This window comes from Polypterus senegalus, chromosome 3 (assembly GCF_016835505.1).
Source record: "Polypterus senegalus isolate Bchr_013 chromosome 3, ASM1683550v1, whole genome shotgun sequence".
NCBI classification, from domain to species: domain Eukaryota; kingdom Metazoa; phylum Chordata; class Cladistia; order Polypteriformes; family Polypteridae; genus Polypterus; species Polypterus senegalus.
In genome coordinates, this window is record NC_053156.1 from 101,363,782 (window position 1) to 101,387,832 (window position 24,051).

Consider the following 24,051-nt stretch of genomic DNA (forward strand, 5'->3'; position numbering starts at 1 on the left):
CATGCCATTGTGCTTTACAAGGACAGAGTACAATGGTTTACATAAATAGAACTGCTTTCACAGTTGGAAAATCTGCGGAGTCTATCTAAAAAAAAAAACAATTTCAAATTACTGATGTATCTAAATAGTTGTTTACAACCACCTTTCAACAAAAATTATTTCAACTATCAACCAGTAAAGCAGGTTATCAAAATAATACAATTTTTCAATAGTTAGCTTTAATATTTCATATACTGCAAATGATGCCTTCAAAATACATACATTTACACTTACCATATGTGCAGACATACACATTCTACAAAAATCGACCACACATTATCTGAGTGGGTGTTTATATAAGGATACCCTAAACTATTCTAAACGCTACAATTTTATCATTCCATGCACATTTATTTTAAACCTCTAATTCATAAGAACTACAGTTAATGAGAATGAGTTATTTTAAATATGGTATAGTCAGCTAAAAAGAATATTCATTAATCCATTGACAAAGGGCTTTAGTATTAAATAGATAACCCACTCCATTATAATATTCAAGGAAACATTTCCACAAACATCAATATGCAAATAGATATTTATAGCAATCTATCTGAATAAACAACTTCCCATATTGGTCCAGACTATTAGTACTTTATTTTATTTCATATTGAAAGTGTCATGGAAGACAGATGGGCATTCCAGGTGGATGAGAGAATGACTTCTAGCTCAGCTGGTGTAATATAAGGGATGGACCAGAAGAAGCCAAATATCAGGAGCAGCTCCAACCCCCATTAAACAGGTGGCAGTGGTCCCCTCAAGGTGTCTTAGTTTGGACACCTGCAGAGGTGCAGGGGAGTTGAAGTCCAGAAGTGAAGCCCTGTTGGGATTATTAGGTAACATTAAAGGGCGCTGTGAGGTTCCTACGAACCCCGAAAGGGCTGCACTTTAGAAGTACTTCCAATAGCATGCTATGGTAGTGCAAGTAAGAGTCGGGAGGCAGCAGCAACACTGACTAGGAAGGCAGGAGGACAGAAAAGAGATCCAACTTGTCTTGGGATTGTGTAATTACTGGCCATTAGATTATGGTGTGTAATTATATCTCTTTTGGGTACCTCTGTGTCTGGAGTTTGGGGCTCAGTGGCACCCCAACTAGTTACAGTGTTCAAGGCCATTGAAATACTTTATATATATTATTTATTTTCAATGGTGATGGTTTTTCTCTTCTTTACTGTATCACCAGCACTTACATCACATTTGTGTTTCAGAGACATTGTTGAAGGGTGAAGACAAAAGATTAGGATGAGCTTTTCTGCACAGCACTGTACACACTATCACAGCAGGAAGGCACCAGTCATCAACACGTTTGATGTACTGACAAGAGACAACTTCCTGCTATGTACGTAAAAGTACAAGCAGGCTTGCTTTTGAGAATGAATGGGGGCATCGAGGGGCGATTCATCACCAGCCCACCTCACAGTCACCTCCACTACAGTATGCTGCTTGCAGCGTCCGCCCATTGAGAACGAACACGGTGCGGCCATCCGATGCACACTACAATGCTACCCTCTGCGGCCCCGTTCACCCTCAAAGGCCTCCGTTCAGCCACAACAGGGTCATCTGCAGCATTACCAGCCGCCCACCAAGAACGAATGGGGCAGCTGTGTGTAGTGGGCGGGCAGTGAAACCGCTTTCCGCCGCGAGCCGCCCGAGGGACACTACACTGCGCGATCAGTGAAATCTCCCACCTCCAGCCTCCGTCCAGCCACCGTTTGCAGCATTACCAGCCTCCCATGGAGAACGAATGGGGCAGCCGTGTGTGGTGGGCGGGCAATGAAACCGTTTGTCGCCGGGAGCTACCTGAGGGACACTCACTCCCTCCAACCTCCGTCCATCTACCGCTTGCAGTGTCCACAGGCTGAAGATGACGGAGTGGCAGTTACTGAGGCGCATGCGTAGCAGCTGCGGCCACGTTCGTAAGTTGTAGGTCGGATGTCCATAACCTGGAGACTACCTGTTATTGTGGAACCTGGCCCAGACACAGGCAGGCAGATAGTGATGGTTCACCCAACACACGTTTATTATACACTAGCAAAATACCCGCACTTCGCAGCGGAGAAGTAGTGTGTTAAATAAGTAATGAAAAAGAAAAGGAAACATTTTAAAAATAATGTAACATGATTGTCAATGTAATTGTTTTGTCACTGTTATGAGTGTTGCTGTCATCAAGGATTTGATTGTCATTATTTCTTTTAGTCAGGTTCGTATTTGGAGGACGTGTTGTGTTCAAGTTACATTCCGTGTTTGTCAACCGTTGTAAAGATAACAGGTTTCATATAGTGAAGTGTTCACTACCCAAATCACTATTCATGAATCTAATATGTTTAACAGGCATTCCCGGTATTAAGTTGTGAATTTGCCTGCGAGTATTTAGTGACAGCATGTCTATTAATTTCTGGATTTTTCTGTGAGTATTTAGTGACAGCTTCTCTATGAACTTGTGGATTTGCCTGCGAGTATTTAGCGACAGCGTCACAAAGTTGTTGTCGTCTAGCTGTATCAGAAAATGTACCACGACGTCTGCCACGCCTCCTTTTTATTGTTTTCTCACAGCTTGGATTGCTGCTGTCATAATCGGTTTGAGTTTCATGGTTTGTTTCAATTACGTTAGTATTTGCAGAACTTGTTTTGAAGTGACATTCAGCATGTCAAGCGTTGTAAGCATACAACCGGCTTCATCGATAACTTGACATCCAGCTTTTGAGAGTTAAAACATTCATAAACATCAAAGTGTCCACTACTCAAATCGTCACCTGTGAATCTAAGATGTTTAAGAGCCACTGGCGGTTCTCCAAAGGTGTAAAATATTTGGCCATTTCGGTAGACTTGAAAGCGACAACCGAACAATTCAGCGGCAGCCATGAACTCGCATGCAGAAGCATAGGTGAAGGGCTTAAGCATTTCACTCTTATAGTGCCCCTGTGTAGTATAATTATCTCCTGTACCGTCATCAGTCCACACCTTGAACCCGTCCCAGTCATTCAATACATAAGACACAATGTTCCTCCGGATATCAAGATTGAGCCTGATATGGCCGTGCAATATGTAACATAGAGAAAGGAAAAGGCAGGCGGCATCTCCGGGCATGGAAATCACTCGGTAAGTGATAGTTCTTTGATCGATGGAGATCACCTCGTTAGACATCTTAATACCCAAATCGCTACTCGTGAATCTAAGATGTTTAACAGGAATTCCAGGTATTAACTTGTGCATTTGCCTGCGAATATTTAGCAACATCGTCTCTATGAACTTGTGGATCTGCCTGCTAGTATTTAGCGGCAGCGTCTCTATGAACTTGTGGAATTGTCTGCGAGTATTTAGCGACAGCGTCTGTATGAACTTGTGGATTTGCCTGTGAGTATTTAGCGACAGCGTGTTTATTAACTAGTGGACTTTTCTGCAAGTATTTGGTGGCAGTGTCATGAAGTTGTTTGCGTCTAGCTGCATCAGAAAATGTACCATGACGTCTGACAAGCCTCCTTTTTACTGTTTTCTCACAGCTTGGATTGCTGCTGTCATAATCGGTTTGAGTTTCATGGTTTGTTTCAATTACGTTAGTATTTGCAGGACTTGTGATGAAGTGGCATTCGGCATCTGTCAAGCGTTGTAAGCATACAACCGGCTTCATCGATAACTTTGCATCGTAATAAACGAACAATAAAATAGCGCAGAAGCCATGGATTAATTAAAAAGGCTGCAGTTATCAGCAGGGAGACATGAATACCGTGGTGAAGCAAAGAAGGGAATTAAGAGACCAGAGCGACGGACGGCCTTATATGGACAGGCAATCAATTACGTGGGAGGCTTGGGGATGGGGGACGCAATATAAGCAGGCAGCCAACTACGTGGGAGGCGTGGTGATGGGGGACGCAATGCCACCTCACATGGCGACCGAGCTGCAGTCTATGGACGCATATATGTACGTAAGTAGGATTCAATTATGACTGTTACGCGTAGACTTTCGAAATTAAACCTGCTTAACCTTTGTAAGTAACCTGTAAGGAATGAGCCTGCCAAATTTCAGCCTTCTACCTACATGGGAAGTTGGAGAATTAGTGATGAGTCAGTCAGTCAGTGAGGGCGTTGCCTTTTATTAGTATAGATTATTATTATTATTTACAAAGTGCACACAACCCCAAACTCTCCCAAAGTCCAGGCCTCAAAATGCCTTTGCCTCTTCAGATCCTCCTCCACTCCTCTCCACCAAGACTTCGACTTCTATACTCCTGACTCCAGCCATCGAATGGAGGGAGGAGGCCCCTTTTATACACACCCGGACGTGCTCCAGGTGCCTCCAAATTAGCTTCCCTCAGCACTCCCAAGTGTGGTGGAAGTACTAGCTGCGCACCCGGAAGCACTCCGGGTGTCCCTGGTCTTCTTCCCCCCAGCACTTCCGGGTGTGGTGGAAGTGCTGAGGGCCAGGGCTCCTCAGGCACTGGGGCGCCCCCTGGCGGTGATCCCGGGCCCCTATAGGGTTGAGTTTCAAAGCTCTGTTCCCGTGGTCCACAAAGCCACCAGGGCAGTCACTCCCTTGTGGTTTGGAGGAGGCATACAATCACCTAATGGCATTTGTTGAAGTAATACCAGATGTCAAATAGACTTATGCTGGTCAAATGAAAGACTCATAACCCACCCACTAAAACTCAAAGTGATGTTACATATTATCTAAAACTAGAAATAAATTATTTCTTCCCTAAAAAGGAACAGTGCAAAGGTTTTCAGAACTTGGCAAGTGTTCTAAAATAGTCTGTCGGGCCTCTGCCTTTGTTCTGTTTTTCTTTTGATTTTTTCAAATACACGAGGATTTGTTTCATAATGGGAATTTTGCTCATATGGTTCTCTGAACTGTAGGCGTGTGGTGTTGATTATGATTTTTGCAATTCACAATATTAAGGTCTAGGAATGTTTATGTTGCCAGTGTGATTATTCATTGAATTGTTTTTTTTTTTGTACTTATTGTGGTTTGATGTTTAAGCTTAATAAAACCTAAAAAAAATACCTAGGCACTTCCAAAATGTTATCTTCTGCTTAATAATAGAAAACGTTTGTTTATCTTTTTAGGAAACGTATCGAATACCCCAGAAATTTAATGTCTCTTCCTCAAACAACTTCTTGCCAGCTGGGCACCCCTTGAAAACACAGAGACAAAATGTACACAGGCTTTTGGTTTTGAAATAAGTGGACTGGCTTTTGTTTTTCAAACAAAAACCTAAGAATTATTGCCAACTTACAGCATTGCTCAAACTGGCAAGCAAACAAGGTGCTCTCTGTTTACCGTGTGCACCAAAGCTGCACATTCTTTTGTTACCCTAATTGTATAAACAATAAATCTGACCAGGAGTTAGTATACATAGAACAAAAGAGCAGATATTTTTTTAGTGCCCAACCCAGTCTGTTCAACAAATACAAGACAATCCATATACTGCAGATATACCATATTTCATATCATCAGCAAAGTGTCAATAGCCCTTCAACATTAACAGTTTTATTGTAACAGGGTATATATATTTAAATCAGGTAATAAGTGTAAGATGTGCATTGTACAAACTTACTCTGTACTTCTAAATTTACTGTACAATCATATGCAGGCTTCTAGGTAGCAGAGGTTTATGACTGTTTAATTTTTCATGTAAATCATGAAGTCTTCATTGGTAGCATGCCAGGCTGATGGCCACTTCGAAGCAGTCAAACACAACAGACAACAGATATATAACAAAGTAAGAGAATTATTTTTTAAGCTATTTCTTATAAGAATAGTGAACTACTACACTACAGTATTCTAGGTTTTCTATCCATGAGTCTAATACATTAACAGATCAAAACAACACAAATATATTTTTCCTTTAGTAAGGTATAACCAGGAAATATGGCAATACCAACCCCTGCCATGTAGAGTATTAATTCAAGCTTAGTGATCTTTATAATAGGATAAATGAAAGCACTATAAATGGTATTGATCTCATAAGCTTCCTGAGTATTCCTTCATAGGAAACCAAAGTGTTATGTTAAGTGTTGCATATTAAAGTTCTGAGCGAATTTGAAAATTAATTCTTAGCAAATCTATACAGCAGAAACAGCAAAGACTGAAAATGAGACAGGTGGTTTCATAAGCTTGCAATGGATAATGGCATAGCAGAGGCATCCCCGTGAGTTTCTCAAAAGTAATTTAACAACAGAAATATAGGAGTATTTTCTTATGTATTGATTTAATGGAGCTGGCACTGGGCTGTAGCCAAACATAAATCACTAGGTTTTAAAGCAGCCACCTACTTTACTGCACAATGCCAGGACAAGCATATTTCTAGGCTTCATTTCCTATAAGTTTTTCCAGGCAATGCAGGCTTCTGCTAGACTATATATTGCAGCTGTAATACATATAACTACAAGTGGCAGTGACTGACAAGAATGTGACACCATTCAGTAGAGCTTTTCTGTTGGTATTAAAGTAAATGGCAGTAGTAATTTTTCTTAAGCTATTCAAGTGTTTTCAATAGGGTTAAACAAAATTAAATATGAAGTGATCCTAAAAATAACAGGCAAACCTTTATTGCACATGGAAGCATGAGACATTTCAACATAAATAAAATACTTAAGACCTGCAAAAGCTGAAATGTACCATAGTGCATTATTTATATCCATATAAACTGCATGCCTTACTGTTAGCTAGCTTTCCATATAGTTTCCTTCAGACTTAGCAAAAACAGGATAGACCATGAAAATGTATCTTAATACCGGATGACAATTCACTCATAAAGAAGTTGTGCTAATAAAAGATATTGCAAAAGAAATAGAAACATATCAGTAACCTCACAAAAATGATCTGTTCATAAATACCTGATGAATCTCTATAAAAAATGTTTAATTTCTGGGATGACAAATTAAATACAAAAAAAAAACTTCTTCAGCTAAACTAGGAACCTAATTAATGATCAACTAGTAGTAATAAAAACAAGCAGGTACAGTGTTAATTCTGATCTCTTCTATTTGTTTATTTAAATCAGGTTCATTTATAAAGGGTTTGATGCAAGGCCACTTATTTGCTACATATTATATAGTATGACAAAAACTGACTAAGAGCACTGCTCCCACCTATTTTCGTTTCTGAATAACACTTATTGACAAGACAGAATGGCTCTACTCCCACAAACACAAATTAATCAGCTGGAAATTAATTCAGGTCACAGTATGATGATAAAGAGTTTGTGCAACAAGTTTGTAGTAATTTGGCCAATGAGGAAATAAATGAATTTAAAAGCCATAATCACTTCATGTCATACGTACTGTGTGCTGGCTTTAAGACAACTCTGAACAATTCAAATTTTTTTTTTTTTTTTAGCTAGGATATCAGAGCTATAGATAAGTATTACAAACGGTTAAACTGTTCCATCAGTGCTGGCTCAGTTTTATACAGTAGTGATGGAGTGCATTTTCAATTCCTTAACAATCTGGTTTGGAAACACATACACAAGACAAACGAAAAGCTGCTTCAGGATATTAAAGACCAAGTAAAACATGTAAATAATCGCTTTGAGGCTGCCTTTAAAGCAAGAGTTCCCAAAGTGGTAGATATTGACCCCCTGGGGTCGATTTTAACTTTCTAGGGGTAGCACAAACATGTCTGTGGATTGTCTTATCGAATGTATCAAAGCAAGTGTGGACATGAAAAACCGTTGCATGTCCGCACTTGCTTGCAGTAGGACGAGACAACGGATATTTGATATTAGCAGAATCTATCGGTTTTGTACGGTCATGCTTTCATAAAACACTATAAATTGGTCTGTTTGATGTGACATGTACTTATTTGTGATTTGGTCTTTTAATATAATTATTTATTGAGGAGCAGTACTACGAAAAAGAAAATCAGAGGATACAGTTTATTCGAGTTTGAACAAAAATTTTCTGCTTCAAGTAAGTACATACTTTATTGTTTTTTTCTTATCACAGGGCTGTCGAAATTGTTTGTTAATAAAAGTTTTTATTTCATCAGATAATAATATGACTGAACCAAAAAAGAAATGCAGACAGTACAGCTTGGACTATTTGTACTTATTTTGAATTTACATATTTATTTCATAAATGTCAAAAATGTAAAAAAACTCTGCTTGTATTTTTTTGCTTTAATTTTCATTAGTGCAGGATTTGATATTAAATGTTGCACAAGATAATGCCACATTCTGTAGTCCTTTTATCTTTTTCAATCATTATTTACAAGTGATTAAAATGAAAACTTTAATATCTAGTGAAATATTTAATATTGAGTACTGTATAAATTTATTAATTTGAGTAAGTAAAGTAAATGACTATGGGGTCGATGGTTTTAAAAGTTTTTGGTAAAGGGGTTTGCGGCCAAAAAAAGTTTGGGAACTCTTGCTTTAAAGGTATACTACAAAAAATTGAAGAACAAATACAGGAAAACGCATTTAAGTTTGACAGCAAATTTACAGCATCTTGGCATTCAGCTGGAACACATTAAGCAAACACTCACAACTCATACTGAAACAGCTGAACAACTGGCATCAACCGCTAACAGAAAATAAATGGGTATAAATTCAAAATGCAAAGTACTTGGAGAAAGACTTGCTGCCCTGGAAGATGGATGCAGAAGGAATGATATTAGATTTGAAAGTCTCCCTGAGAATTGTGAAACTCCGAACCCAGTGAAATTTGTAGCTGAACTATTCTCTAAAATAATTGGAGAGGACTTCAAATCAGACAACGAGATAGCAGCAGCGTACCGCATACAGGGATCAAATCCCTCTAAACCTAGAACTCTCGTCATGTGTTTTGAAAAATTAAAGTTTAAACTTCATATAATTTTAATTCTCAGACTGAAACAAGAGATATTTGAAAATAACCACATTCGTGTCTTCCCTGATTTCTCACCCTCAACAGCATCTAAACGTGCCACGTTTTACAACATTAAACAGCATTTACAGACATTCATGGCAAGCTATATGTTTTTACTTCTACAGAGGAAGCAGAAAAAGAGCTTAAGAAAACTAATCCCGACACTTTTTTGAAATACGATCATTAGTCGCATTCTGTTCAGGCATGACAAAGAAGATCCTACTGGCTGTTTGAACCACCTGCAATTATACTGGTACCATTATTATACATCCTATTTACTTCTCTGTCACTTTTTGTTTATATTTTATGTTTTAATTACAATTATATGCGCATATGTATTTATGTACAGTATATGTATGTATGCGTACCTTTTTTTTTTTTTTTAAACATCATACACTTGGTTTATTGCATTAGGGTTTACTATACTTATCCAGGGCTACTTTTTAACATCATTCCCTGGGTTTACTCTGTCAAGACTGTTTAAGATTATATTTTATGCTTATAGTATTTGGACTGTATTGTCCATAGATATCTCTATTTTGATCCTTATACACCGTCAAAGCTGTGTTATTTTAAGTTAAGACTGCAAATTGACAGCAAAAGCTAAGAAGCAAGATCTTCATGACAAAACAATTAACTTCATGAGCTGGAATGTTAAAGGGATGAATCACGAATTACAGAGAAAGAAAATATTCTTTCACCTAACGGGTCTAAATGCCAAAATAGTTTTTTACAGGAGACCCACTTATTAAGCAAGGATCAGTTTCAGCTGCACAGAGACTGGACTGGCCAAATATTCCATCCCTGCTTTAGAAAGAAAACTAGAGGTGTCGGAATTCTTGTACATAGAACAATAACATTTGTAGTAACAGATGTAGTATCTGATCCTGAAGGGATATATGTGATTGTCATAGGTAAATTCCCAATGTGAACAAATGTGAAATTATAATGGCTGGAGACTTTAATTGTGTTTTAAATCCCGACCTAGATAGGTTTCCTGCCCCAGGGACGATGACTTCTAACACCGCAAAAACAATTACACAGTTTGTAACAGATCACAACTTATCAGACCCCTGGAGATTTTTAAACCCAAACTCAAGAGCATATTCCTTCTACTTACCAGTGCATTACTGCTACACAAGAATTGATTATTTTTTTATAGATAATAATTTCTTGCCTATGATTAAATATTGTAAGTACAACGCTATCGTTATTTCCGACCATGCTCCTCTGCTCATGGAGCGAAAATCACTATGCCCCACATACTTATCTCACAGATGGCATCTTAACCCACTTTTATTAGCAGACTAGAACGGTTCAGAATTTATATCCAAGCAAACTGATTTTTTTTTAGAGGCAAACACATTCTCTGAGGTTTCTGCAGGAATACTCTGGGAAACTCTGAAGGCTTTCTTAAGAGGACAGATGATCTCATATCTTACCCACAAAAATAAATTGGAAACCAAGAAGGTATCAGAGCTAACCAGTGAAATTACCAGAATAGATCAAGAACATACGAGGTGTCCAAATGAAGCACTTCATAGGAAAAGACAGGCTCTGCATTCCGAACTCAACATCCTGACAACCAAAGAAACAGAAATGAGAACAACTCATTTTTAAATCAAGACATCATTACTATGAACAGAAAGAGACATATAATAAGATTTTAGCTCAACAAGTCTACAAGCAGGAAGCTCGCAATGCAATCCCAGCAAATACCAACACAAATGGTTAAAAAATCATTGATCATAAAAAAATAATGCGCATATATAAAGACTACTATAAGTCCTTAAATTCTACTGAGCTTAAAGAAGACAAGACATAACCTAATGCATTTCTGGATGCATTACAGATACCACAACTAGATACCCTCAGTGCAGAGGAACTGGATAAACCTCTGACACTATCAGAATTACTAGATGCTATAAACTCATTTCAGAGTGGGAAAGCATCAGGCCCTGATGACTATCCTGCCAAATTTTATAAAAAAATTCTCAATTAAGCTAGTTCCTCTCTTATTAGCAAAATTTAGAGAAGCTAGAGACAATAAAATTCTACCAAACTTTTCATCAATCTGTAATTATTGTCTTTCCTAAGCAAAATAAGGACTTATTACAATGTGCATCATACAGACCAATCTCATTTTTGAATAATGATGTAAAGATAGTTTCTAAAGTCCTAGCTAGAAGAATTGAGAAAGAGCTTCCTTCGGTAATATCACAACACCAAACTGGATTTATTAAAGGCAGACACTTAGCTTCCAATCTTCGACACCTGCTTAATGTGATATATTCACCCATAAAGTCAAACACTTGGAGATATTATTATCGTTGAACGCAGAAAAAGCATTTGATATGGTTGAATGGAACTACCATAATGGAGAAATTTGGGTTTGCCCAAAACATCTGTTCATGGATTAAACTACTGTATACAAGCTCAGAAGCTTAAGTTTGTATCAACAACGTTAATTCAGACTATTTCAAACTATAACCGGGTACTAGACAAGGATGTCCATTGTCACCACTGCTGTTTTTAATTGCCATTGAGCCACTGGCTGCTCACTGTCAAAATTCTTATGAGATAAAGGGGATTATCAAAGAAGGACTTGAACAGAAAATTCCTCTATATGCAGATGATATGGTACTGTATATATCTGATCCACAAAATACTGTGCCTGCAGTCCAAACAGCACATACAGAATTTCAAAAAATTTCTGGTCTCAGAATTAATTTGAACAAAAGTGTACTCGTTCCAGTGAATTCTCAAGCACCTTGGGATAAACATCACAGATAAACATAAAGCTCTTTAGCAAAAAAAATTCACTGTGTGCATGGAAAATTTAAGCAAGACTTGCAGAGATGGTCCACCCATCATCCCAACCTTGGTGGAAGAATTAACACTGTCAAGATGAATATCCTTCCAATGCTTCCTTTTCTATTTCAAAACATTCCAATATACATCAATAAATCATTTTTTAAGAAATTAGATTCCACCATACCCTAATTTATTTGGAATTCAAAACATCCATGCATCCAAAAGGAGACCCTACAAAGACCCAAGGAAGAAGGTAGCATGGCTCTACCTAACTTTCAATTTTATTATTGGACGGTGAATATGCAAGCTATAAAAACCTGGACATGGACACAAATAGGTGAGCAGACACAGGCTTGGTCTGCAATAGAAATAAAACCCTGCAGTACTTCTTTATATTCCTTGCTGTGTACCCCAATAAGTACAAGTCATTGCCAACATACTAACAACCCAATACTGCTTCACTCACTCAGAATATGGAACCAATGTAGGAAGTATTTTAAGATAGAGAAGCTTTTATCTGTGGCACCTCTGCACGATAACCACCTTTTTCAACCCTCTCAAACGTACACAGTTGGTAATGTCTGGAAAACACCCAGGATTAAATCACTTAGAGATCTGTACATAGACAATGTCTTTGCATCCTATGAAGAATTAAACTCTAGATTTAACTTTCCAGCAACACATTTCTTTAACTACCTTCAAATTAGAAACTTTGTTAAATAAAACCTACCCAATTGTCTTGAGGTAATACTGTACAGTATATAAAAACATTTTAAAGTCCATCCCTTTCACAGATCCCAGAGTACAGTGGGAAAAGGATCTCTCACTCAACATCTCAGAAAAGGAATGGAAGGTAGTAATGCACAGAATTCACTCGAGCTCCATATGCACAAAGCATACAATTATTCAACTTAAAATTATATATCGAGTGCATCTCTCTCATTTAAAATTATCCAAAATGTTTCCAGGGCAAGATCCAACCTGTGAACATTGCAATCAAGTTCCAGCCTCACTGTTTTGGGTGTGCACCTAATTTTGGACAAAAATTTTTAATTGCCTCTCAGACAGCCTGGGCGTCACAATCTCTCCTAATTCACTAACAGCTGTGTCTGTCAGCTATCCTGACAGAATCTGGAGGAAAGCAGATATCAGCCCTGGAAAGGACACCAGCTCACAGAGTTCTATACTCTCTCACACTAAAGAAGTAGCACATTTTTCACAATCTGACAGTCATTTATAAATTGATGTATAGACCTATTCTTAATGCAAAATATATGACTTGTAAAGGAAAAACAGAGAAAATCTGGTACTCTTAAAAAAACAAAATAAAATGATGTCTTAAACATACTGTATAGAGCAACTCAAATTTCTGTACTATGTAAACACTAAGTTAATATTTATTGGAAACACTGTTTCATATTTTAGATTGCAATAACATAGGAAAGCTGACGAGCAGAGTCATTTTTAATGTTCCTGAACAGTCACAAGCTTTAAAAGCTCTATTAATTTATGGAACATAAATTCTAAAATACAATGACAGGGAAACATGAGAATAAAATGTATTACAGTTTATATTTTCAGTATTATTTTAGGTAATCTGTCATTTAATTTTCATTTAAAAAAATATAAAAACAGAGATTATTACAATAGACAATAAAGGCAATTCACTAAAAATTATTAAGTCAACAATGATAGTTCAAAATCATCAGTAACCAATGAACCTACTTGGCTTTGCATTGAGTATCACTGATTCTACTGAGAGCTGGCTGGCATATCTAGACTTCTCTCCCAGATCTTCATTACCTCCAAACTCCACCACAGTAACATGACTAAGTGGAACACTCCATTTCAGCAAATACCTCTGACTGGATGAAACAAGTCCATTGCCATCTTGGGAAGATCTAGGATTTTTACATACAAATATAACAAAAACATGTTTTTAAATATTAAGCAATATTCTTTATTTTAATTGCATGCAGTGTTAATTTACATTACTCATCTTAATTGGTCATTTAAGGAGACTTGGCACTATGCAAGATGGAGTCATAAGTCCCTTCCACTGTTGCAGTCTTGCATGCATCTGAATATATTTATTTATTTTTATGTACATAACATGGGATGAAAGTGAATCAATATTGATATTTGCTAAATGGATACTCTACAATATAAGAAAAGTGCTGCAAAAATAATGATTAAAAATAATTAGCTAAGCCAATAGATCTTATATTGAAAAGAATAAGTCCACAACATACCTAAAGTTACAATTATCAACAGACTTCTTCCCCTAAGTTTCTTTAATTGAGATACATGATCTCCTCAGGTCTGACATTAAGCTACTGACTTATTCATTAATTCATTAGTATGTCCTTTATCTGCATATTCCATTACAAGGTCACAGAGTGTTTGATCACATCCCAGGAAAAATGTGTGTAAACAGATGTCAGTCCTAGGTGAGATACATATTTATTACACATCCACACACATTATTTTAAGCCACCAAGTTATACGGCAGACTCAGGTGTAAGAAATAATATATGCTCTCAACCAGTATGCACATTTTGAAGATATGGGAGGAAACTGGAACTGAAAGGCACAGTGCTAACCACTGTAGTATAGTGTTGCCCAAAGTTCACAAATGCTATTCTCAGACACTTGTTCTTGTACAAACAATCGTGGTATTGTAACCTACAATGAACTAGTGGATCATCCTGGGTTGGTTTCCACTTTATATCCAAGTGTGTGCTGCAAGAATATACACTAACTTTCCCCTATGGTTAAAAAATGGATAGATACTTTAATACTCTTTTCCAGTAAATGAATGTCACTTACCCAAATAGTACAATATTGTACATAAATTTATACAATTGTTTCAGCATTGATTTAACCTGTTTTATTTCAATTCACAATTTTGATATTTGACTGAACAGTTATTAGAAATTCTGTTCTATGTGAGCTTTTCCAGTACTGTGTAGCATTCTGCTAATGGTGGTACTGAGCTTTTCTAGTATTACCAACGCATGGCAGGCTATACTTAATTTGAATGGCAACATATAATATGAAACTTTATAGCACAGTGAAATTGTAGTACTAACCAGAAAAGATTATTTTTCTTAACAGACAAGTGAAATAAAAATATTTAACATTTCACAAATTACAACAGGTTTAAACCACCTATTTATATGTCCAGCTGTTAACACACGGGGTCTTCTCTGTTATAGAAATCTTTCAATCTAAAGAAATGTATTTTCAATGACCAAATCAATAGAAAAGATTTATTTCATAACACACTAATAAAAAATCTAAAGAGCAGAGTAGAAGTACAGAATGAAGGACAGTTGATGAATTCTGATGTTTCTTTTCATACACTGACTCCAGTAAAACACTTAATCTAATATTTAATCCAATCGATTTGTAGTTCAAAATTTTATGGGACATTACAATTGAGAGCATCAAATCTAACAACATGAAACTTTAATTCTCATTATTATTTCTATTTGTTTTCTCTTGCTGCAATAACATGAGATCATTATTTCCAGAACATTCATCCTCTTCACATAATTTTAAGTGGCCATCTGTTTTTCAATGTTCTGTAATAAAAGGACTATATCAGTTAACTCACTCCTTAAAAACAGGAAATCAAAGTATTGTTTATTAAAAAATTGCTACAAAGAGAATCTTTATTATAAATGGTTGAGCACTGCAGATACCTTTGTAGAAGACATATTAAAAGATAATAGGTACAAATGAAAATTAACAGCTGGTCCAATAAAAAAACACAACACAGTGAAAACAGCCCATCAGCCGGGGTGTAAATAAATTTACTAGAATCTATTACAATCTACTAAAATGACATTGCCATAGACATCTTTTTGTAAACAATGCCTACGAATTATCCATTCTCTTACCACTGCTTTATAATTTTCATTTAATCAATGAGTGTCGTCTTTTCTTCCCAAATCTGAGATCATCAGTTGAGAGCAGGCAGACCTAATTTGTAACCACCTTGGAGTTTTTTTTTGTGATTTATGACTTACTTAAACCTTTTACACTGTTCAAGGTAGCACTCATGTGGCCAGAAAATAACAAATGATATGGCCCTGCTGGTATCTTCATCCAGGGCTGAATCTTGTCTTCAGTCCAGCACTGCCAGGATAGGCTCTGGCCTCCTGACCTTAGTTTTAAAAGGGAAGATAATTTGTAGTAAGCTATACTGCAGCACTTTACAATAGTGTGTTTAGTCGTTATTTTATAAAATTAACATAAAATATAACTGAAAATGTACAATACTGCTGTACTTAAGTAAGTTTATATTTATTTGGGAAAAATGTTCAACTGTTGAATAGGCTATGCTGTATTATTCCATTCATTTCCATAGTTCATGTTTTCCAGTACAGTATGTAGTTAGTGGAAGAGGGTGACTATCAGTAGTTGTGCAAGACAGTATCACTATCAGTTGTCAATGCAAGACAGGAACAACCCTAAGCAGCAAACCAATCCATAGCATGGTATATTCTTACACTTGAACCCTTGCTCATACTGGACTAATGAAGAGTTGGTAATCCACTTGATTACATATCTTTGGACCAGCAGGAAACAGCATTTTCAGTAACTCATTTGAAAATGGGTCCAACATGTTCATTTGGAATCAAGAACCATGAAACAGCAACACTGCCTGTTGTGTCAGTGTTTTGGTAATACTAAATTTTATTCGTAACAAAAAGCATGCTTTTGTACTACTTTTATAAAGGTTAATTTTACTGAAATTGTTTAATAGGCTAAAATGTAATAGTTTTTAGCAATAGATCTGTATTCATCAATAGAAGCCCCTAAGCATTGCATGGCTGAGATATAACACATTTATCACAAATATGACTGTCTAAATTATCTAACAAACTCTTGAAAAAAGTACTACAAATAAATAAATAAAACAAGCACCGTGGCACACAGTTCTGTACACTATTCAAACCTTAACAATGAAGATCAGTTAGTTTATTTTACATATGTGTTCTTACCGAAGATTAACAGTAGCACACATTAAAACATCGTTCAGCAAAAACAGTCGCCGTTCTTTGGTTTTGATCACTTCTCCCTTCTCATTGTAAACAGTTTCCACCATGTCATCAGAACGAATGAGATATCTATTGCCACTACTCAACAGCTGAAATTATAAAGGATGGAAATGTCAGTATTTAAGAAACCTATCCAAAATAGAAAAAAAACAGCACAGCATTCACTTTACAGTAAACAGGTAACTTTACAGGGAGGGTGGTGTGGAGATGCAGTAGTTGGCACTGCTCTCTCGAAGTTACAAAGTCCTCAGTTCAATTCTCATTACAGTTGTTGTCTCTTACAATCAAATGCACTACTTACGTTTGAGTTGTCCATAAGTTAAAGATTTACTGAATATCAGTCTGTTGAAACAATGATGACTTTTCTTATTACACAAAAGAAGGATGGATAACACATGGCAATTAGGACAAGAAATAAACCTAAGCCTTGGCAATCAGAGGCACTACAGATGAATCAGAAAGTCGTCCTTATTGTTGCTGTGTTCAGTAACATTTCCAGCATGCAACATCTTTATCCTTCACATCTTCTAGAAATAAGCCACGTTGTATACTATTTGTCTACTCAAGAAAACAATTATGCTTCAATACACCTCTCAAGTATGCTTTCAATTGGATTTTGCCGAATAATATATGAGAACATGCATTTAAAAGGAAAGCAAAAATTATTCTGACATCTTGACAAAATCTATGAGGTCTCACAAAATCAATTTCTTTCCTTTCTGTAGAGTATAAGCTGACCCCTTGTGGAGCATATTTGTGCAGCATTTTTCTGGTGGCTTTTACTTTAAGTGTAAACTTTCTTTGATACTTGTTTGATTACAAACTGTACACAAACAAAATATCTATAAACATCTGAAAAGACTCTGTCCCAGAAATCCTTCACTGATCTTAATTCAGTCCAACTCTAGAAACAAAACATTGTCAGAAACTCTCCATGATTCTCTCACTCTTCCCATTTCTTTGTCCCCTCAAATTCTTGTCCTCTTACCTTCCATCACTTTTTTCACTGTTCCCTTCTCTCTCCTAGCAAAGGCTTTTAATGACTGTAACTATTGTAGCTAAGATGCTTTTAGCCTCTGGCTAGAAATCTCCTGTCCTTGTCTCTTCTGTAATCTGGAAGTCTTCATTGTACAATCTTATCTTTCAACAACTCTAACAGCTCTACTATGCACAACTGGCTTCATGCTGTTCACTTAGTAAGGAGCTGGTTTGGAGTTCCTTCATGAGGCAGTTTTTTCTGTCTACTTTTTTGTTCTTTTTTTCCCTTACTTTGTGGTGCACTCCTTTGTGGTGTATGTGTGCCAGTTTACCTGCCATTTTTTTTTATTGTAAGAGCCAATCTTAGAAATAAACGTTTGATGTTGATGCTTGCTTAATTTCTCTAGAATATCAGCTTCTTATAGATAACTAGAATATGAAATAGCCTTTCACCCCCTGTAAGTTAACATGAGATAGAACTTTCTTAATTAACACTCTGTAAAACAGAGTGTTAATTAAGCCAGTTACTAATTAGTCTTACTGCTAGCATGGACCATCAGATATGTTTGCAAATAGAAGATGGCATACAGTTTTCTGACCATGTTTAAAGTGCTTATCATGTCTGCAAGCATGACTGTGTGACCAAGCTTAGAGAAATAAAACAAAATATATAACCCTTAAATAGAACTTTTCTTAAATAAGAACTTTTCTTTAATATCAATTTTGCTCTATTTTTGTATGAACTGCTTTGCTTTGACATTTTACTAAAGAACTATTAAAATGAAGATATTTGGTCTGTGGAATTATTTGAACACGTGTCACACTATTGCCTGAATCATATCCTGCTGAAGCAAACTAAAAGCTGAAGAACTTCAGTAATTTTGGGTAAAAGCAGCTACACTTATGGTGTTTCAGTTTTGTTAACCACCAAGAGAATAAATGTATTGCTTGATCTGTTGATTAGGTGTGCACAAAAATGTTTAGTGATAAACTAACTTGTAACAGACAACCTCCTGGAACCATAACGGGTAAACAGATTTAAAAAAAAGTCGGTTAATCCATTTTAATTACAGAACCAAAAGTTAAAATGGATATTCAGCATGGGATTGTTGATTGTCATATCTGAGAAAGCTAAGGCACCACTGCCAAAAAGACATAATCCAGTTAAATTAAATATAAGATGGAAACAAACAGTTATGAGATAAATAGATGTTCACAGCATCTTGGGAGAAGGTAATTGGGTGATATGTCTGTTAAGCAGTATAACCTTCGAGCCCACAGTTGATTTTGTCACACTAAACAAATACGGGAAAAAAAACAGTATGGTGATTCAGCATCCACTCACAAACAGTTCACAGCATCTGTTTCTATGTTCTGAAGGCCCAGGGAGATCATCTGTGCTGAGTACACTGTCATTAGTGATGAATCATTTGCAGATTTTTGCTGCCACTCTGTACAGAGAACCAGATTTTATATTTTTTAAATAAGTGAAGTCATGGAGAGCAGCAGGGTTTTAAAACAAAGCTTTCCATTGGAAATAACTAAATGTTTAAAAAAAAGATGTCAGTCAAAAATATTGTCTAGTGTTCCTGAAAATTAACACATTTTGGTTGTTACTCTATACGGTACTGTATATGCATGAGGACAATGTGAGCAACTCAGTCTACTATGAAAATGTCGGTCACAATATAACTCAACACAATGTTAAAATGGAACTTCACATACTTGATAGCTACCAACATACTGTAGACATTTAAAAATATACATAATTTTATACTTACACAGTATGAACACTAGATCCCAATTGGCAGTAAGCAATTAGTTCCATTTCATAATCAAAATGAACTGGATTATATAATTGTATTATACAAACTGAACTATTAACTATACTGACAAAAACAATGTTCTCTTTTTGTACTCGTGCATTTAGGCCATGTTTATTTTAAGTATTCTGTATAATACTACCTTGTATTCTTCATTCTAAAGGACCACTAGGTCTACTGATTCTTTTTACAAGACATACTATGGTAAGAAGAAAAAAAAGGGCTTTTTCAAAACATTTTGGAAGCCAAGTTAAATCAAACAGACCTGTATTAATTATCTTAGCATAAACATGAAACAAAAACATGGCTGTCATTTTAAAAGGTAACTCCAAATTGGAGTGATGCATGAGTGGATGACATTTAGTTCCTGTCCTGGACATGATGGATTGGTTCCAGACCCTGCTGTCCTGAACAGGACTAAACAGATCTGAAACTGGAGGGATGGATCTTTTAAAACTGCAAACTGAAGGAACATCCTGCTCAGTTAAGAATAATTGTGTCCTTAATTGGGTCTACAACCAACGCTTCTTTAAATGACAGCATTCTGTGGCAAAGATATGTCCAAAACAAACTGAAGACTTGTATCTTAAGAGTGCACACTCGAGTCAGCAAAAATCACATAAACAATACAACACACATTCAGAAGTACAGCATACAATGACTGTCAAATTAAACAGTTTCAGCATGCATAATCGCCTTTTGACCCAAGTCATGGCTAGTCAGTATAACTAACAAAAGAAATGAGAAGAAAGAAAAATTAATCTGGGCTGCATACTGTAAAACATCTAGGTGTAAAGGGATTAAAGTGCAGACAACTGCTGCATTTTGGTAAAATGCAAGCATGGAGATAACTACATGAATTACTCAATTATGCAAGATATACACACAGGCTGACGAGAACAGGTGGCATGATTATTTGACCTACATTGTTAAAATAAAGTAGTGTGACTAGCATATTCCAGACTCCTCAGTGGACCCTTTTCTGCTGTAGCAGGTAAAAACTGGGTTATTGACAGAATATTTACTGAGAGCAAGTAAGCATCAAGTCTGATGACAAAGAGGGGAGAGGAGAAGAGCCCATGTTCTAAATAGACCAAAAGATACCAGCAATCTAATTATAAAGACTCTCAATGTCAGTAGGCAAACAGAAATAAGGTGGCTGTCTCTGGTGGTTAATGAAGTCTGGATGGCTATTAGAAATCATAAGGTTTATAGTAAAACAGCCATCCTCCTCTTTTGCAGTAGACATCAACATGAGAAATATTTTAGAAATTAAGAAGCAGTCAATTCTTGGAAAGTGTTTTGCATATATTGCATAAGGAACACATTTCTGGAGATTTTCCTTTGGAAGAAGAAGAGTTAGGAGCTAGTTCATTCACTGCCAACTAGAATTTTACACTAAATGCTTTTATCAAACTTTTTGAAAATTGCAGATTACTCCAACATCAGAGGGAAAATAAATATTCAGAGGAAAAAAACTGTACAATTTTCAAAACTCAACAAAGACAAAATTAAAAAAATGTAGGCATGTGCAAATTAATACAAGCAGACAGCAGAAATTTCAAATACATGATGAGTGATGCCCCGAGCCACAGTGTTGTTAGCCAACAGGGTGCTGGCAGAAATTGGGTTACTGTTAGCCGAAGGAGGAGAATAGGGGGAAGACATGTCCAGAAGCAGGGGGAGAAGAGGAAGGTAAAGAGAGGGGAAGTGAGGATAGGAACTTTGAATGTTGTCAGTGTGACTGGTAAGGGGAGAGAGTTAGCTGATATAATGGAGAGAAGGAAGGTTGATATATCATAAGAGTCCAGATGGAAGGGGAGTAAGGCCAGGTGGCATTGGAGGAGGGTTCAAATGGTTCTACCATGGTGTGGATGGGAAGAGAAATAGAGAAGGGGTTATCCTGAAGGAACAGTATGTCAAGAGTTTTTTGGAGGTGAAAAGAGTGTTGGACAGAGTGATGATTATGAAGATGGAATTAAGGGTGTGATTATGAATATTTTTAGTGCATATGCAGCACAAGATGGGTGTGTGGAAGATTTCTGGAGTGGGTTGGATGAAGTGGTGGAGAGTGTATCCAAGGAAGAAAGAGTGGTGATTGTAGTGGATTTTAATGGACATGTTGGTGAAAGGAACAGAGGAGATAAGGAGGTGATGGGTAGGTATGGTGTCAAGGAGAGGAAGTCGGAGGGTCAGATTGTTGTGGAGTTTACGAAAAGGATGGACATGGCAAAGAAGGTGTGTTGAGCAGATGGAAAGAGTACTTTGAAAGGCTGATGAATGAAGAGAATGAGAGAGAGAAGGTTGGATGATGGAGAGATAGTGAATCAGGAAGTGCAATGGATTAGCAAGGAGGAAGTAAGGACAGCTATGAAGAGGATGAAGAAAAAAAGGCTGTTGATCCAGATGACATACCTGTGGAAGCATGGAGGTGTTTAGGAGAGATAGCAGTGGAGTTTTTAACCAGATTGTTTAAGTCAATCTTGGAAAGTGAAAGGATGGCTGAGAAGTTCAAAAGAAATGTACTGGTACCGATTTTTCAGAATAAGGGAGATACACAGAACTGTAGTAACTGCAGAGGAATAAAATTGATGAGCCACAGAATGAAGTTATGGGAAAGAGAAGTGGAAGCTAGGTTAAGAAGGAAGGTGATGATTAGTGGGCAGCAGTGTGGTTTCATGCTGGAAAAGAGCAAGACAGATGCAATGGAGAAGTATAGACAAGGCCAGAAGGAGTTGAAATATGTTTTTGTGGACTTTGAGAAAGCATATGACAGGGTGCCAAGGGACGTGTTTTGGTACTATTAGAGGAAGTCAGGAGTGGCAGAGAAGTATGTAAGAGTGGTACAGAGTGGTATGTATGAGGGAAGTGTGACAGTGTTGAGGTATGTGGTAGGACTAATGGATGCATTCAAGGAAAAGGTGGGATTACATCATGGATTAGCACTGAGCCCTTTCTTAATTGCAATGGTGATTGACAGGTTGACAGATGAGATTAGACAGCAGTCATGACATGGGACGTAGTAAGTTCCTAAAGTAAACTAGAAAATTTTCTTAATGTAGGTATTCATCTTCAAATTCCAAGCTTCTTTACTTTTCAGAATGGTGAAAGTCTAGACACTGTTCTTAAGACATACCACAAGGTCCAGTCCAGGAAAGGACTATGGGAGATGCCCATTGGCCAGCCAACCAAGAATGGCACATATAATTAAGAAAGATTCACAATCAATGGCTTTTAGTTTAAATACTGAATGGAAAATAACAGGGCAATAATGGAGAGATTTAACTTACCTGAATCTGAAAAATATGGTGGTAGGTGAAAAGAGAAAAAAAAGTACTACAAAAACCATACACAGCAATGGTCAATTAAAATGATTTTAAGATTCAACAAATACTATATTAAAAAATTTTTTATCAATGACAGATGATATAATAGAAACTTAAAATAACTATTTATTAGAAAGGAAAACTTTCAGTTAAAGTATATAAAAAATATGAGTGCTGTAAAAGTTTCTTTACAGTACCTTGTTAAGATAGCTTTCATTCATGGCTTTGGCTATCTGTTTAATTTCACACCGCTGGTCAGCCTCCCTTTTTCTTTCATTTAATTTATCAGCTAGTGTTTCAAGTTCGGTCAGTGCCATCTGAAGAGGCAATCTGTCAGAATGTTCCTTTGGTGTATTTTTCAACATATCCTTAAAAATCAAACAGATCTGAGATTACACCTGGTTTGATCTATAGATTAAAGCCACTGTCATATGAACTGTGCTACCCATGAAGCATGCAGCAATTTTATGAATCAATGCCTTTATATCATTATAAACATATTTTCTAGATCATAACTTAGCCCGTCAGACTGCTTTTCATTGAATTCCCATAAATGACCAAGATATTTCTGGTGGCTTCTTTATTTCTGAATTATGGTAAGACTTTTTCTATTACAGCTGAGGAAAGCAATGTGTTTAATATCAAGTTTAAACATTTTAAATGTATTTGATCTTGACAGCTGCCCTGGGCAAAAGCATCTGCCAAATAAATAATATTAAAGAATAAACAAAAAATAAGTACATTTTCCCCACAAAACATGTTCAATATTTTCCCTTTTCAAATGCAGTTAAGATTAGAGAGGGTGGTTACAGGCAGGTATGAAATGATATGTACTAATATAAAATTATTAGGATGTCATTTAGAGTAAAATATTCATTGTTGCTGTGGGAATTAAAAGCATGACTAACTTGATTAATTTTTTTTATTATTGACATAGCATATATTTGACCCAACTATGACAATTCAGGCAAATGTATTCAAAATCATTATCTGGCAAAACGAGGCACATATTTCTTTTTCAATTAAACTATAATATTTGGGTAGTAGGTTAGGAAGCTTTACACAAAGAAAAGATATTGGCCATTGGATTTTTTCTAATTAACAACAACAACAATGAATCTGTCTTCTAATGAATAAACAAAATAATGAAAAAATCAG

At 36.4% G+C, this 24,051-nt stretch overlaps 1 protein-coding gene across 1 annotated transcript in view; it reads right to left on the bottom strand.

Annotated features, from left to right (window-relative positions):
* arhgef10 (Rho guanine nucleotide exchange factor (GEF) 10) overlaps positions 1-24,051 on the bottom strand; it is a 222,789-nt gene that overhangs the window by 92,125 nt on the left and 106,613 nt on the right. Inside the window, exons 16-18 of the mRNA XM_039747694.1 lie at positions 23,091-23,261; positions 16,710-16,855; positions 13,423-13,598 (exon numbers count right to left, since the gene is read on the bottom strand). Coding sequence (XP_039603628.1) covers positions 13,423-13,598; positions 16,710-16,855; positions 23,091-23,261 — 493 coding nt within the window. The remainder of the gene's footprint in view (positions 1-13,422; positions 13,599-16,709; positions 16,856-23,090; positions 23,262-24,051) is intronic.